The following is an 18,587-nucleotide window of genomic DNA, read 5'->3' as shown; positions in this document are numbered from 1 at the left end:
GGTAATTCGGATGCGCAGGAGAACTAAGTACATGGGCAACGTAACTGGCCAGCAGTCGTGCATGCCTAACCTGCAATGGAGGGATTCCGGCCTCCACAAGGACGCTGGTCACCAGACTCGTCGTAAATGCTTCTGTTACTAGACGAATGCCACAGTGTTACACTGGGTCGAGTAAATGCAATGCTGAGGGCACCGCCAAACCATAAACCAGACTCCCATAGTAAAGGTGGGATTGAACAAGGGCTCTGTAGAGCTGCAGCAGCATAGAGCGATCTGCACCCCAGTTTGTGTTGCAGCGGAGGGCATTGAGGTGCTGCCAGCACTTCTGCTTAAGCTGACGAAGGTGAGAAAGCCAAGTCAATTGCGCATCGAAAACCAGTCCTAAGAATCGATATGTCTCCACTAAAGTGAGTGGATCATCATTAAGGTACAGTTCTGGTTCCAGATGAACGGTACAATGCCAACAGAAGTGCATAACATATGACTTTGCAGCTGAAAACTGGAAACTGTGGGCTACAGCCCATGACTGCACCTTGTGGATGGCTCCCTGTAGGTGCTGCTCAGCAACACCAGTACTGTTGGAGCAGTACGAAATCCGGAAGTCGTCAGCATACAGAGAAGGTGAGACGGATGGCCCTACAGTTGCTGCTGGACCATTAATGGCCACTAAAAACAGATATACACTCAATACAGAGCCCTCCAGGGCCCCATTCTCCTGGATATGGGGGGAACTACAGGAGGCACCAACTTGGACATGGAAACTACGAACAGACAGGAAATTTTGGATAAAAATCAGGAGGGGGCGTCTGAGACTCCACTCGTATAATGTGGCAATGACATGATGTCACCGGGTGGTGTCGTAAGCTTTTCGTAAATCAAAAAAGATGGCAACCAGGTGCTGGCATCTGGAAAAGGCTGTTTGGATGGCGGACTCGAGGGACACAAGATTATCTGTGGTAAAGCGAGCCTGGCGGAAGCCGCCCTGACATGCAGCCAGTAGGCCACATGACTCCTGGACACAACCTAACCGCCGACACGCCATATGATGGTGGTGGTGGTGGTGGTGGTGGTGGTGGTGGTGGTTAGTGTTTAACGTCCCATCGACAACGAGGTCATTAGAGACGGAGCGCAAGCTCGGGTTAGAGAAGGATTGGGAAGGAAATCGGCCGTGACCTTTCAAAGGAACCATCCCGGCATTTGCCTGAAACAATTTTAGGGAAATCACAGAAAACCTAAATCAGGATGGCTGGAGATGGGATTGAACCATCGTCCTCCCGAATGCGAGTCCAGTGTGCTAACCACTGCGCCACCTCGCTCGGTCACACCATATGTTCCAGCAGCTTACAAAGAACGTTGGTGAGACTGAGGAGCCGATAGCTATCAACATCAATTGCGTTTTTACTGGGTTTCAGCACTGGAATGATGGTGCTCTCCCGCCATTGTGATGGAAAGACGCCATTGCACCAGATCCGATTGAAGGTGACGAGGAGATGTCGCTTGTTGTCAGATGAGAGATGTTTAATCATCTGACTGTGGATCTGATCTGGCCCAGGACCTGTGTCGCAGCAATGTGCAAGGGCACTGAGGAGCTCACACTCTGTAAATGGGGCGTTATAGGATTCACTGTGGTGTGTAGTGAACAAGAGGACTTTCCCTTCCAGCAGCCGTTTGAGAGTGCGAAAGGCTGGGGGGTAATTCTGTGACGCAGAGGCTCGAGCATAGTGCTCAGCAATCGTGTTTGTGTTGGTAGATAACACACCATTTTGCGTCGGTAGATAACACGCCATTTATGTTAACACCTGTCTGGTACCCGAAAACACGTTTGATCTTTGCCCAGACTTGGGAAGGTGACATATGGCACTCAATGGTTGAGACTTCTCTCTTCCAACACTCCTGCTTCCACCATTTGATAATTTGGCGAACATGGGCATGGAGCCGTTTATAGGCTATGAGATGCTCCAGGGAAGGGTACCACTTATGCCGCTGTAGAGCTCACCGACGCTCCTTAATTGCTTCAGCGACTTCCGGCGACCACCAAGGGACTGCCTTTTGCCAGGGGCATCATGAGTGCAAAGGATCGCGTTTTCTGATGCAGAAGCGATTGTTTTAGTCACCTGCTAAGCAATCACATTGATATTACCATGTGGGGGAGACTCAACAGTGACAGCAGAGGTGAAAGTTTCCCAGTCTGCCTTGTTTAAAGCCCATCTGGGCAGGCGTCCGTGGGCCTGACACCAGGGCAGTGACAGGAAGATGGGGAAGTGGTCACTACCACACAGGTTGTCAAGTGCTCTCCAGTGGATAGATGGGAGAAGTCCTCGGCTGCAAATTGATAAATCAATGGCTGAGTAACTACCATGAGCCACACCGAATTGTGTGGCGGCCCCAGTATTTAAGAGGCAAAAGGCAAAGGTCGAACTGAGACAGTAAAGTTTTGACATCTCTGCCTTGGCCAGTAAGCACAGTGCCACCCCACAAGGGGTTATGGGCGTCAAAATCTCCCAAAAGTAGAAAAGGTTTAGGGAGTTGATCAATCAGTGCAGCAATTACATTCAGGGGTACTGCACTATCTGGAGAAAGATATACATTGCAGACAGTTATATCTTGTGTCGTCCTTAATCTGACAGTCACAGCTTCAAGAGGGGTTTGAAGGGGCACAGTTTCACTACAGACTGAGTTTAGGACATAAATGAAAACTCCAGTTGACACTCTATTATAGTCACTATGGTTCCTGTAATATTTTTTACAGCCGCGGAGGGCTGGGGTCCGCATTGCCAGGAACCAGGTTTCCTGGAGGGTAATGCAGAAAGCAAGTGTAAAGATTAACAGTTGCTGTAGCTCAGCCAGACAATGGAAAAAACTGCTGCAATTCCACTGGAGGATGACGCCATTGTGAGACTGGGAAGGCATGGAACATTCAATGAGGGAGGTTACACCTCAAGGTCACCTGCTGACCTACTTATTGCCTTAGCATTGCGTCTGAGGATCCAGCAAGATCTAGGTCCTCAGCAGACACCAGAACCTCGACCTTATCCTCAGACACATAGCTTGTAGATAGCAGTGATGTGGGTGCCACCACAATTCCCTTGGTCTTGGGGATGATCTTTTTGGACTTCTCTCACTGTTCCTTGGGATTCCCTGGCTGGGAGGACCTCACTGATTCAGTCTCCTGGACCGTGGATGAGTGTGAAGCCCTACAACCAGCAGCTTTTGGGCTCTTCAGCCACTGGCAGGTGTCATCTTTCCCATTAGCAGAAACCTGGGAAGGGAGTGACCCCAGGGACCCCTTTCTAGCGAGAGGAGCCGAAGAAGACTTACACTACTTCATCTCAGAAGTGCGGACTGATATCCCTGATGTTTGGGGGTTTGTTGCTCCAGAAGTAGGTGGTGAGGGAGCAACAGGGAGGGAAGTGCCCCCCACCATCAATGGGGCAGGTGTAGTCTTCTGGTTCTGAGAGGCGACAGGAATGTGAGGAACTGATGGGGCGAGAACTGTTCTTGCAGCGGCGGCAGAAGAGGTGGTCTAGCCACAGGATGTAGTCGCTCAAATTTCCTCTTAGCCTCAGTGTAGGACAGTCGGTCCAGAGTGTCATATTCCATGATTTTCCTCATGTTTTGTAAAAGCCTGCAGTTTGGCGAGCAAGGTGAATGATGCTCTCCACAGTTGACACAGATGGGAGGCTGGGCACAGGGAGTATTGAGATGTGATGGGCATCCGCAATCTTGACATGTGAGGCTTGAAGTACAGCAGGAAGACATAAGGCCGAACTTACAGCACTTTTAAAAGCACCGCATCGGGGGGAGGGGAGATATATGGCTTGATGTCACAGCGGTTGACCATCACCTCGACCTTCTCGGGCAATGTGTCACCCTCAAAGGCCAAGATGAAGGAACCATGGCAACCTGATTATCCCTCAGACCCTGATGGATGTGCTGGATGAAATGAACACCTTGCCACTCTAAATTGGTGTGCAGCTCATCGTCGGACTGCAAAAGAAGGTCCCTGTAGAATATAATACCCTGGACCATATTTAAGCTCTTATGGGGCTTGATGGCAACATAAACATCCCCCAACTTGTCACAAGTGAGTAATGCCCATGACTGGGATGAGTATACTGTTTTTATCAAGACTGACCCAGAGCGCATTTTGGACAACCCCTCCACCTCCCCAAACTTGTCGTCATAATGCTCCGCAAAAAACTGAGGCTTCGTGGACATGAAACATTCCCCATCAACTCTTGTACATACGAGGTACCAGGGTGAATAAGCTTCACTGTCATCCTTAGCCTGGCGTTCCTCTCATGGTGTGGCCTGGCCAGGGACGGGAATGATTTGGAGTCATATTTATTACCACTGAGGTTAGACTTTGCCATTTAGAAACTGCAGGCGGCGCACCACCAGCAAGAGATGATGTACTACGCTTCATAGTGTGTCATCCACCCTGATGCCACCCACTCCGACCAGGGGCCCTCCCCATGGGCACCGCCCAGCCTCAGCAATGGCCACCTGGCAGGATGGCCATTGCTGGGAGTCCCGATACCCCAGGAAGATGGGCATCTACTCCATGGCATATATGGAGAGTTAACGGCTCAGGCGTCAGCAGAGGAATCCCTGTGTTGTCAGGGGGCTACAACCAACAGGGTACATAGCGTCCCCACCACAACAGACTGGCTACCATGCTGGATATGAGGGGCTAAAAAGTTCATGGTCATCATCGGCACAAAAAGCGACACTGCATAGTGCATGGTGGAAAAGGAAGGTGTCCTCGCCCAAGAGATGGAGAATTGGGACTGCAATGCGACGACAAGAAAGTGGGCTAAAGATCTCAATGCACGATGGACATGATGCACCATGTAGGGCGCCCTTCCCCAACTGGCTTGCTTTGCGGGAAAATTTAGAAAGATGGAGGTCAAACCTGACAGGGGACCATCACATTAAGACTGAATCATGTGAGACTCCTTTTAGTCACCTCTTACAACAGACAGGAATACCTCGGGCCTATTCTAACCGACCTAGTAAAACAAGTGTAAAAAATCAGGTTGGATAAATAGTGACGTTTAAGTTAGAAATTTGCAATACATGAAAAGCAGTTAAGAGAAACCTGTACTGAGCAGTTTCCTAGATGAAATAAGCTGAGAACATTACTTGTGAATGAGCAAAAGCGAAAATTATTCATACAAATTCAAAGGGAGCACAATAAGCATCATGACCATCCAATCAATTGTCAACAAAACCCCAAAACTTAGGGACACATGACACAAAAACAAGGAGAGACTGCTCATAAAGACACAATCCTATGAAACTTCATCAAACTGTCATCTTGCTGGGGAATGAAGGTGTTTTACAATATGCATAATGCTTCAGTAACTGAAGGTAATTAACATTTTTCACCTGAACAAAATACAATTTTCTGAAGCCATGTGCAGTGCTTTCAGGAAGTATATCCTAATGTTCCAAACCCTTCCAAATAAACAAGATAACTGAATTACATTAGTCAAAGAATAAGTTTGAGTAGAATAACGGAATGTTAACAATGTTCAGTAAATAATATATTGTAAGATACCTAAAATTCTGCATAAACATATTCAAAGTGGTTTAATGTGCACTCCACACAATATTATTAGCATGCAAAATCAAAATTTATAAAACAAATAAATTAACAAACAAACTAAAATAAAAAGTAATTATTCACGTTTGAATACACATATTTGTGATGTATACGATCTGATACCAACTGCCTTCTGGCAATACAACACTGTTTCACAGTAAGTATCTAGCAACATAATAACTTACCAGTTTTAAAGCGTTCTTCTTATCATCAGAAGCCATGGCAAGAATCTCAGATGATGAGTTAAACTGCAATGAAGTAACTGCAGTAGTGAGATTAAGTAAGATCTTGGCAGGTCGAGGAGCAGAACTTAATGTAAGGCTTGCTGATTCATATATATTTACGACTCCCGAACGTGACCCACAGGCCAAGTACTGTCCATTAGGAGACAATGCAAGGCTTGAACCAACAATGCAGCCATCATCAACAAATCTATGCAAACACGTCCTGCTTCCCATATCCCAAACATAAACTTCACCACAATCTAAAAGAAAGGAAATTAACCACTCTCAGTTCCACATAAAAAAGTTTTTATTTAGAATTTATTGCAAATAACCCTGAGGTAGTCTCTCTCTCTCTCTCTCTCATACACACACACACACACACACACACACACACACACACACACACACACTACTGTGACAGTCTGAGGTAAACAGCAATCTTTGTTTGTGTGGCAGGTGGAAATACAGAAGAGGTATAGGTGTGAACAGGGACATGGTGGGGACAGAACTGAGCTGCTAGGTACACTGTTGGGCTGCATAACATCACTGAGCAAGGGGCAGGAAGGATATTTCTCATTTCAAGGCATGATGAGAGGCAATCAAAGCCATGGCGGATAATGCAGTTCAGCTGCTCCAATCCTGGGTGGTACTGAGTCACAAGAGGCATACTAGTCTGGCTGGACAGTGGGTATATGGGGGTACAGTAGATGACAGGACAGACATGACACAAAACATCCTTTTCTGGGCAAGGTGGGGTGGGTTATTTTTGTCTATGAAGGACGTAGTCCAATAGCTGAATGCATCTAGCATTCATTTCCATTGTGCCCATTGATCATTAATTGCCATTGTGGAAGGTCTTCAATGTTGTACATCATTGATTGACTGCCTTGCTGTTGTAGTTATGTAAATAAACACTCTGTTAAAGTGACTGGCTTGTATTTCCTTACTTTCTGAACTTGACGGAATTTTGTGGTGCTAAAACTTGTGAACAGGGAGCTTGAGGGATGTCATTGGGCAATACACTGCCACCTTCTTGCCACTGATGGAGGACACAGCTGCTACAATATTAAAAAGGTTCCACAAGTGTGTGCTGTAGAGTAGGCACACTACACAGAAGATTACTGATGCTGACCACTGCTCTTGTGGCTGAGAAGAGAATAACCAGGGCCCACATAGCCCGCTGCTGCCATTAGAAAAATACTAGGAAGTGTCTTGTCTAACCCAAAAAAGATCATATCATTGTACATATTTAATTTAAAAATTACTTGTCAATTGGTGCGTGGTAGGCACTAGCATCTCTGACCAGTGAATTGCTTCATTTAGTCAGTCTTGGCTTACTTGAAACAGTGAAATATTTTGACAGCATGCACAGCATTTATTTTAAGTGCTAAGAACAACAATGTCCCTTTAAGAGTTACAAGGTTTGGAAAGAACACAATCTCATCAAGAGAGGTCTTGTCATGTGTCTAGTCTCCAAACTTGAATAATGTTCATATGACACACTGCAAGAGGATATTAAATATCGCAAGAAATGCTTGGAATAAGAGCTGTTACTTCTCTCACAGCTTGATGACATTTTACACCATCTTATCGCGGATGAGGAGTACAACAAGGACTTAATTCTTTGCTACGGGTATTCTGACAAGCTGAAACATTCAATTTACAAGGCCCAAAAAGGTATTATAAAAAAACTTGTCTACTTCTACAGTGACATCATGTGCGACTGATGCAATCTCGTTAGTGGTTCGGATCCCTATGCCAATTAAGTTGCCATGTATTAAGTTTGAACCATTCTCTGGATACACTGAGACCTGGCCCAGATTTTGGGAACTGTTTAAAAGCTGTATCAACAGGAATGCTTCTATGTCTACTATTCTTAAATAGTGCGCAAAGTTTTTGGCACAAGAACCTTGCCATATGCATTTACTTACTTATCTAAGTATTCCTGAGCCTGGATGTGTTTAATGCATTCTGTGAGTGTCGTATTAAGAGTTTCAGAAGATTCAGCTCGAGTGGATCACGATTCTTGTAAATATTCTGAGTGGGTCCTGAGTGGGCCAGTTGGGTGCTGTGCCACCACCCACTTGTTAGGGCTAACCTGTGGGATATCATTATTCAGGAACACACATTTCCAATAACTTGCCAGCAGCTATAAAAAGCTTAACAACCAGTGAAATTCAGTTTAAGAGAAGCCTAAAGAATTTATTGGTGGCCAGCTCCTCCTACTCCATTGATGAGTTTCTCAGTAGAACTAATTGATTTTTGTGTGTGTGTGTGTGTGTGTGTGTGTTTTTGTGTTTGTGTGTGTGTGTGTGGGGAGGGGGGGGGGCTAACTTATGCACCATTTCAGTGCAGTAATGTGTTCATTGTAAATAAGTATTTTAGTAATTCTATTATATTATTATTATCTTATAAATAAAAAAAACCTTTTTTTTTTTAATTTTAGATTTAGTGCGATCTTAGTAAATGAGTGTTGTAAAATGATCCTTTCATGTAGTGGTAAAAAAAACTGTCAGTCATTACACTTGGGACCTGTGGAAGGTACATTAGTTTATTCATTTCAGTTGTAAATATTTGTCATGTATTATTGTTTTTCTGGCATGTTCTACATCCTGGAGGACCACCTCACTACAGATCAGTTGGAATGAAAGTAAATCTAATCTAATGTAATCTAATTTTGCACACTATTAGATTACATTAGATTAGATTTACTTTCATTCCAACTGATCTGTAGTGAGGTGGTCCTCCAGGATGTAGAACATGCCAGAAAAACAATAATACATGACAAATATTTACAACTGAAATGAATAAACTAATGTACCTTCCACAGGTCCCAAGTGTAATGACTGACAGTTTTTTTTCCCACTACATGAAAGGATCATTTTACAACACTCATTTACTAAGATCGCACTAAATCTAAAATTTAAAAAAAAAAAGGTTTTTTTATTTGTAAGATAATAATAATATAATAGAATTACTAAAATACTTATTTACAATGAACACATTACTGCACTGAAATGGTGCATAAGTTAGCCCCCCCCTCCCCACACACACACACAAACACAAAAACACACACACACACACACACACACACACACACACACACACACACACACACAAACATCAATTAGTTCTACTGAGAAACTCATCAATGGAGTAGGAGGAGCTGGCCACCAATAAATTCTTTAGGCTTCTCTTAAACTGAATTTCACTGGTTGTTAAGCTTTTTATAGCTGCTGGCAAGTTATTGGAAATGTGTGTTCCTGAATAATGATATCCCACAGGTTAGCCCTAACAAGTGGGTGGTGGCACAGCACCCAACTGGCCCACTCAGGACCCACTCAGAATATTTACAAGAATCGTGATCCACTCGAGCTGAATCTTCTGAAACTCTTAATACGACACTCACAGAATGCATTAAACACATCCAGGCTCGGGAATACTTAGATAAGTAAGTAAATGCATATGGCAAGGTTCTTGTGCCAAAAACTTTGCGCACTTTTCCTACAGACATTTATCGGCATTGGATAGTTAAAATCAAATGAGAGAAGCTATTCAAAGGAGACATGCTACACACTGCCACATCCACTCTCAATGTTAACTTGAAGCAAGGTTGTTTGAAACACAAAGACATATCGTGAAGCTTTACTGTGTACATTGCAAACATAGAGATAATTGAGAAAAAGACTGCAAGACAATAAAGGACATTCCAGAGTGCCTCAAAAAAACTATGATTAATAGATCTGGTCTTAATCAAGGCCACACTGTCAAAGACTTTTCGAAGAAAGAAAGAGCTGTCTGCTCTAACTGCAAAGGGAGTCATCACCGAACAATTTGTGATGATTCAAACTATCCAAAGCTACCCCACAAACAATCTGATTCACTCATCATCCCAGTTAATAGGTCAGTGGGCAATGCCATAATGGGATCCACAAGTTTCACACATCTTCAGACAGCAAGCGTATCTGTATTAGGGTCAGGAGGAAAGCTTACTCACACGTATTTTCGAAGCAGGCAGCAAACCAATGTTCATTTGCTAAAATCTAGTTGATAATATAAACCTACAGATATCAATATTCGGCCTCTGTCAGCAGATGCATTTGAACCTTCGTTGACATCCATGCCTTGCAGATTTGTGCGATTCAAGTTAAGCAATGCTCATGTTAGGCTCAATGATTTCGAGAGTATACATAACAACATGAAACATCCAAGTGTGCCCAAAGATGTTGCAATAAATAAAAATTTCCTACACTTACAACTGGTGGATCCCACTGAAGGGAAAGCTGATATTCCTATAGAATTACTTATTGGAGCTGATCACTAACTGGAAATATTGGAGGAGGCAGTGCTGATATGAATTTCTCCATCTCTAGCACAGTTTCTCTCTAAACTTGGGTGGATCCTCAGTGGATTTTGCCTAGATGTTTCAGCTGAACACACAACCACTAATCTCATTAATTTAACTGTTGAAGAACTGAATGACACTACACACAGCTTTTGGGACTTAGACACTATTGGAATGAGTACCAATCAAGAACAATTAATGAGGGAGAAAGAGGCAATAGTACTGAAAAAGTTTTGGGCAACACACGTGCTTGCGGATCAACGATGAGTAGTTAGCTTCCCTCGAATATCCACTGTTGTACTACCTAATAACTTTCACAATGTTGAGAGGTGTTTTGCTGCCTTACAGAAAAGGCTATGCAGAAATGCAGAAAAGATGCACTTATGACAATTTAGTGTGAGAATACGTTAAAAACAACCACAGAGTTGGTTCCTTCAGACGAATCTATTAATTCATTTTATTTGCCTCATCAACTGGGCAAGTGAGAAAGACAGGGAAAGTCTATATGTCACTCAGGTAACCCAAAAATAAATATAGGTTGAGGAAAAATAATCTGGCAGTTAATGGGTTATGACTCTTTAGAAATCATGCCCACTTTGTTGCCTGATGTGATTGAGGTAGTTTTAAGATTCTATCTATGACACCTCATAGTCACTGCCGACACTGTTCAAGCTTTTCTGCAGGTTTCTACACCCTGATGGTAGAGATCGTACTAGATTCTTCAGGTCCAAGCCCAGCAATAAGAAGGTTGAAGATTACATTAATGCAAGGCAAAGAGCAATTTACTGATTCTCATGTCTACCTTTCGACCTCACATCCAGCCCATTTCTGCTTTCAGCAACCATTCATGAATTAGCAGACACTTGTCAGTCCCAGTTCCCTGAATAGCTGCTTTACTGTATTAGAACATGTTCATGGATGACTTTGCTGCAGGAAATGAATTGGAAAGCAGCCTCTTGCTATAGCACGAGTTAATTTATGAAGAAAATACAACAGATGTGGTCAAAATGGGTGACTAATTCACTACAATTATCCACTATTTGGAAGGTGGAAGGAAGATATACCGAAACAGAAGTCACAATTCTAGGGATGACATTGAACTCAGAATGAGGCACAATGTCAGCAAATCAGCAACAAGTCACCAAAAAATTTTCAGAGACAATTGCAACAAAAAGAAATTTACTACAAGCAACAGCAGGTCTTTATGATCCTGTGGGATTAATAACTTTGATATCCATCACACTAAAAATTCTGTTTCAAGACACTTGGCTGCTCTGACTAGGTTGGGACAAATACTTGCCCCACAACATATCAGTTAGATGGCTCACCTGGATACCAAACCTCCCAGAGCTACCTAATATTAATATTCCAAGGTGGAGCCAACTGTCAGAGAATGACAGTACCTACATTAATATTTTCCATGATGCATCTGAGAGAATATGGCATTGTCTTATATATCACTTCTAGTGGTAACATTGCCAAACTAATGTGCATTGAAAGTAGATTAAGGCCTGTGAAAAAAGCAGTACTTCCTTGGCTTTAACTGCAAGCAGCACTGACATGAGCCAGACTACTACACTACTATTGCAAGGTCAGAACCTTTGACCTTAATAGAGTGATACTTTGGACTGACTCCATTGTAACCCATGGATGGATCTCACCACTCGTAAAACACTTGTATGCAACTAAGTGACAGAGATACAAACACAATCCATACCATCTCAGTGGAGACACTGTCCACGCAAAGACAACCCAGCAGATTTAGTTTCTTTATTGCCGAGCAATCATCATGTACCTATTGCACCTAAAATTTTATTGGGAGCTAGGAAGTTGGAGAAACTTCCTCAGACTTTACTCATTTAGGCTTCATAATCATTCCATGTAAACAGATCCAGCTCTTAATGGAAATTATTACGAATCACAACTTACGTTCTCCATTTCAAAAGGAAACACTTTCAGAATATGGACACATGCAAAGAATTCACTGCAGGAGAGAGAGCAGTAGCTCATCTTTCTTGGATTAAAACTGTGCAGCAAGAATGTGTCTCCTCAGAAATCATCACTATAAGCAAAGGTCTCCCATGTCCTAGCATATCCAACACAAAATGCTTCAACCTATATTTAGATGGTGATTTATTAGGTTTAGGAGGTCTCCTGCGACATGCCAAGGTGTCTATTGAAGATCGTCATCCCATTATTCTAGAATGAAACCACCACTTCACTAAACTTCTGATCATGTACATGCATATCAATTTACACCATCTTTGAGTTTGAGTGGTTCTTTTACAACTAGGAGAATCCTTCTGGATACTATACTCTTGTCGTGTGATCAGAATGGTCCTATGTAGTTGTCTTCCCTGTAAAATTGCACATAAGATTGCCGGCCTGCAGATAGAAACACCACTATCAGCTGACATGAGTGAAACTTCAAAAGCCATTTGCAATTTCTTTAATTGATTCTGCTGAGCCCCTATACTCAAAATCAGGCATCACTATGAATAAGTGTTACATCCTATTAATCCATCCAGCACAGTGCTATATTTAGAACTAATAACCAACTTGACAACGGACCTCTTCCTATTAGCCTTCCAAAGGTTTATAGGTTGGCATGGTATTCCACATCTAGGTTAATAAAGCCAAAACTTTCCATGCAGCTAACTGAGTGGGGCTGTTATCCCTCCTGACAAGACACACCAGTTTGTCGCACAACAGGGTATCACATGGAAGTTAATACTGCCACGAGTGCCTTGATGGGGAAGATGGTGGGAGCAGTTGGTTTGCTCAATTAAATGATGCCTTCACAAGGTACTGGGTCACTGCAGCACGGATGAGGACGGGCTACAAACTATAGTTGCGGACATATAAGCCACCCTCAATTCAAGATCCATCACACAAATTGAGTACAAAATGCTTACCCCAGTTCATTTTCTCCCCACAGACCCTGAGTCACCAAAAACAACAGAATTGATAAGACAATTTAAGCTGCTGCAGAAGATATCTGATGACTTTTGGAAGTGGTGGAGCAAAGAGTACTTATTGCTCCTTCGCACCTACCATCAAGTTAAGAACATTGGCACGACACTGAAGATCCAGGTTGGAGACATTGTACTTCTTCAAGAGGACGTACTTCCCTGCCACATGCGGAAGACAGCAAGAGTGAAAGCACTACAAAGAGGTCATGATGGATTACCTCAAACTGTCATACCAGTTACCCTTGATGGAAATGTTACCAGGGTCATTGCTGCGGAAATTGCCCAGGGTGGGGATGATATGGAAAGTCAGCGGCATTGTACATCGTTGTCCTGAGTATTTTATTTTTGTACCTGTTTGTATAATACTGTTAACTGCCTTGTTGCTGTAATCACATAAATAAACACTACTAAAGTGATTGGTTTGTACTTTCTTACTTTCTGAACTCTACAACAGCAGCCTACTCTATATGATGAGCAGTGATCGGTCTTTCCACACTGTTGTTGATCCAACCTGGATTTTCCATTTTTTAATGATACATTCTACCTACTTCAAGAGGCTATTTAGTTGGATCCTTTAATCAATTGAATCTTATAGGAATGCATCTGTACATAAAATTTTACAACTTCGTGTATGATGCTTCTCCAGCTTTTAAATATTAGTGGATAAATTTCTTTGGGCCCCTCCTTTCCCCACCAGACTTATGAAAGCAAATACACTGATAGAAGATTTATTTTCACAATTGACACTGTATTCAAACTTCTTTGTTACTGGACAGTACATTTCTTTGCAATAATGCATCAATAAAAGATTCTTCTCATAACATCTCTCACATTTGTAATATCTTCTCAGCATCACACACACTGTTCCCATGCACTGTCTCCAAAATTACTAGCTAAAAAGAAACAAATTTGATCACACAAAGTTTAAAGCTGCCAATATAACAAAGATAAGGCAGTGTATAACTCAAAAAGTGTGAAATTTTTAGTAACATTTTGCAACATATTCATCAACATAATGTTAAGATTACTAATTGAGTCATAAACAAGTATCATGAGCTCTTGCTTTTATAATTACTAAATATTACAACAGGACAGTAGTAACAATAATGTCACACAAACTGAATCATACCGCCATGAGAAAACAACCGTGACCCATCTGCACTAAATGCGATTGACGTGACTTCTCCATTCATTTTCAATGTGAAAAGATATTCATCTGTGTGGGCAGAAAGGAAATGGATATTGCCAAATTTCCCACTGACAGCTATAAGATGTCCATCTGGTGACATTTCAAAGTTCTGAAAAATAAAAAAATGTTGCAATTCAAAAATTTTTATAATTCAGGCATACTGCAAAAACCAATGTGAATACTGATACAAACTTAATATTAACATAACTAAAGCTTTTTGGCTGTTGCTTAACTCAGAGAAATTATTAAGGGTTTTATGAAATAAATGTGCATCAAATCAGCTTTACAGGTACTGCCCATTTTGCTCATAACTAGGACCCAGATTTTTACATTTTTTACAAAATAGATTTTAGTTATTTATTTTTTCAGAATATCCCCTTTTACGTTTAAACAAACTATTTTAGTCTTTCTGGAGACCATCAATGAAAAAGAAAAGAAATGAACAGATACTGACATACAAAATTTTATTGTAATTTTAACTGAGTTATTCTAGTTCTTTGTTGAAAATAAAAAAATTAACTCTTCCATATATCAGCACGACCCGTTTCCTAACGCTACAACTACCATGAAATTTTGTATTACATTTTGGTATTGCAGTATACCATTAACCACAGTCTTGTAAAGTGGAACTTATTTCCATTGTGTCTCAGTGCATTTTTGTACAAGAGGTTAATGGTGCATATTTCAATGAAACAATTGCTCATGGCCCCTAATACAATCCACCTTTGAACTTTTCCCCTGAATAATGGTGAACACTTTCCATTTACTCATATCACAGATTCCTCAGAAGAATATTTAGTGACACCTCTGAACCAGGCATTTCTCCAACATATATCTGCAGCTCGGAGCTCACATTTACAGTATTTTTCAGTGGTAGATGTGTGGCCACTAGGTGTTGGAACTGCAACAAGGAGATGTTGGAAGCGAGCTCTTAAAAATGCCAAGGATGCAACATTCTTGTTATTCTTAAGGGCTATCTTTGCTTTCTCAATAAAAGCTGATTCACTAGAGTCTAACGTGTCTACTGCCTCTTTGTTTTTTTTTAGTAGTGTTTGACACAATACAGAGCCTGTATACCAAGTATCGGGAACAATTTTTTCCTTATCTGACGGTACTTCGAACCATGCTTGTTCGATGTGGAGGACGTGACCTTCAAGACATGCCACGTTTGCCACTTGCCTGTTAACATTTTTTCAGGTGAGATCGTGTTTTTAGTGTAGCTCAGTTGAAAGACACAGAGACACAGTACAAGTGCAAAATGCAGGGAACAATTGAACAGCGGTACATCACCAAATTTTGTATTGGATTAGGGAAATCTGGTATGGAGACGGCGATGATTCGCCAAGTGTTGAAGGATGAAAGCACGTTACCCAACCCAGAAATAAAGCGGCAAAGTTACAAATGGCACATTGCATCACCACCTCATCCAAACAAGCTCGAATGAGCAAATCCAGAGTGTTAGCCATGCCCAATTGATCATACAGAAAGAATTCTACTGGGATAGAATTTTTTCACCGTTGCTCCCACCTTTAACATACAGGCAGCACAGTCTGTCACCAACAGCAATAATTTCTCATCCCTATCTTCTCCTGGCCATAGGAGGCAAAGGGCATTCATGACAGTGAGGACTACAGTACTAGGCTTCAGCTTCTATACTGGAGCAGGTGGGGGTTTCCCTGGTGCCACAGAATATAATTTCCCCACTACATTAGCTATAAATCTGCCATAGCTGCCAGCAGTTTCATCGACTGAAAGCCAAATACAGTTGCCACCAAAGGCTGTTTTAATATCAGCAATGTGTTTCAAATCATTTCTGCACTATGTCTACTCATTTGGTATACTGTGGCTGCTGATATTTTCCAGGAAGCCCTTAAAAGTATGTTCTTTAGCAGGTTCCAGGGAGCTTTAGCTGACACTCAAGCCTCATATAAGTTTAGATTAAAGCTGTCAACTGTGCTAAAGGACATTAATGGTTGAATTTGTTGTTCGTTCTTCTTCCTAGTGATGCTCGTAATGTGAGCTGTGGAATTTGTGTGATGTTGAAGGAAAAGTGACCTTTTGTTATTTCTAAAATTAAAAACACACACACACACTAAGAAATGGCAGTAACTAAAAAATAAAAACATGATAATGTAAAATATCAACTTCAATTGAATCACATACACATCTGTAAACAAATTCTAAATTTCGACTTGAAAATCTGAGGGAAGAAGACTAGCAAGAAGACTGTCGTGCACCTCACAGGGAGCCATTTCTATAACTTGAGAAGATCAACGATTTTTAATTTACAGTTCTTGAAATCTCTAAATGAAATGGCTGAATGGTGATTTGTTTTCAGTGACCTTTTGATTTTATTGCATACTTCACTCCCATTTACAATCATTAATGTAAAAACAGGAAGAAGAAGAAGAAGAAGAAGAAGAAGAAGAAGAAAGAAGAAGTCTGTCTTATCTGTTCCCAGAACTTTTGTCTCTATGAAGTTATTTTTCTCTGCTTGCTGATATTTTAAAACCAAAGCAATCAGACCAACTGCTTGATTACAACAATGTTAATAATTGAATATATTTTATTTTCTGATATTTGTTTCTATTGAGCCATATACATTCTATTAGTTCACTCTGGCTTAATTCTAAAGATAGCTGCAGCATGATTCTCAGGATCGCTGCGGCACACCACAACAGTGTAGCCCCACCGAATCTAACTTAATTTGTGTCATGCTCACCCAGTTCCTTCATTCTCTACCATAAATTACATGTTTCAAATGATCATGAAAATTTGGTGAAATTTGTGAGATGCTCGATATAGTGCAAGGAGTTCAGATACGTTACTTCACGTGGCATATTCTAATGACAGAACAAATGAAATAGACCATGTTCAGTACTATACAGGCTTTTTAAAATGAATGTCTCATAACAGTGTGTCTGTTGGGTGAAAGAAAGAACGTGGTAATTGTTATAACTGCAACCAGGCTCAGTGTCAATAGCTTTAGTGGAACAGTATGTAGACTATCTGTAGGAGAGGATTGATTCTGTGGAATGCCAAGTGAATACTGTACATTTCATGTGGACAACATTGGCCATTGCTGCAACATTTGTTAGTGCATTAGAAATATAATTAATACACGTATAGTACGTTACTGTCACCCTTTCGCCCAGCAGATGTAGGAGAGATGTACAAGTTCTTTGATTTGTTTGTTCCTGTGGCACTGGAACTATGTAATTCTGCACATATAATCTTATTTAAATATTACGTAGTTCTCTCAGGGTGTCTACGTGGACAAAGAAAAAAAATTCCCGGATTTTCCCCGGATTTCCCGGTTAAAAACACACTTTCTCCCGGGTGACAGTATATTTTCCCCTATCACTTCTTTGAATGGTTATGGTTTTGAACACGGGCGTACAATTTCCTGGCACTTTAGAAAACGAAACTCAGAGAAAAAGACAAGTTTTGGAAATATCTTTGATGTGCAGCAGCATGTACGCTGCGTATTTTCGTATTACGAAAACATACATTGGAATTCCACCAAACACCGCATGTTACTTTCCGAACCATTGAAATCGAGATTTCGATGCGCTTTTGTAAGCCGTTCGTAACTCATGCCACGTGATCTCGCCAGCCGATGACAGCGGATATTCAGAACGTAGGACACGTGATGTAGTCAGCCAATAGCAACATCAGTGTTAAGTAGCGCGCCAAACGGGAAAGTTAATAGTTTAAATTAATATAATAGTGTTGTTACAAGAAAAGCAAAGCTTTCACATAAAATATTGGTCTCAAGCTGCAAGAGAAGCTAAGTTTTCGCATATACTGTTGATCTTTTTTGCGCGTGTTACACTTTAAGAGATATCATACAAATGTGCCTGTAAAATTTTTAATAATGACATAAATGTCTGATCTTCAGGGTTCGAGGGTTCGAAATGCTTCTAAATGGGTCGTCATCAGCTGATTTTTAAATGAGAGTCAAACGCTTTTTGATTTAATAAATTCACGGTCCATTCTTGTACGTAGTTCAACTTACGTAAAAGGATATTTAATTTTTAAAGTAACGCTTTTCAAACCACTAATCATAATATTTGCCCGCGACCTGTTACAAATAGGTTCGTTTCAGCAGTCGCCAGGGAGCTCAGGTAACAGGCGACACCGCGCTTGGGTAGATATCATGACGTAGGAAGCCCGTATGTACGTACGTGTAAAAGATCATCAATGAAAGATGATACTGCAAGAGCATCGGAATTTCGTGAACCATATT

General features: G+C 41.4%; 1 protein-coding gene across 1 annotated transcript in view; it reads right to left on the bottom strand.

Moving 5' to 3' along the window:
- Positions 1-18,587, bottom strand: part of LOC124710937 (U3 small nucleolar RNA-associated protein 18 homolog) — a 70,623-nt gene that overhangs the window by 1,313 nt on the left and 50,723 nt on the right. Inside the window, exons 7-8 of the mRNA XM_047240964.1 lie at positions 14,279-14,447; positions 5,794-6,092 (exon numbers count right to left, since the gene is read on the bottom strand). Of these exons, the coding sequence (XP_047096920.1) occupies positions 5,794-6,092; positions 14,279-14,447 (468 nt within the window). The remainder of the gene's footprint in view (positions 1-5,793; positions 6,093-14,278; positions 14,448-18,587) is intronic.

The sequence above is a fragment of the Schistocerca piceifrons genome, chromosome 1 (genome assembly GCF_021461385.2).
Source record: "Schistocerca piceifrons isolate TAMUIC-IGC-003096 chromosome 1, iqSchPice1.1, whole genome shotgun sequence".
NCBI lineage: Eukaryota > Metazoa > Arthropoda > Insecta > Orthoptera > Acrididae > Schistocerca > Schistocerca piceifrons.
The sequence above is the reverse complement of the archived record's forward strand: the minus strand, read 5'-3'. Positions and strand labels throughout refer to the sequence as shown.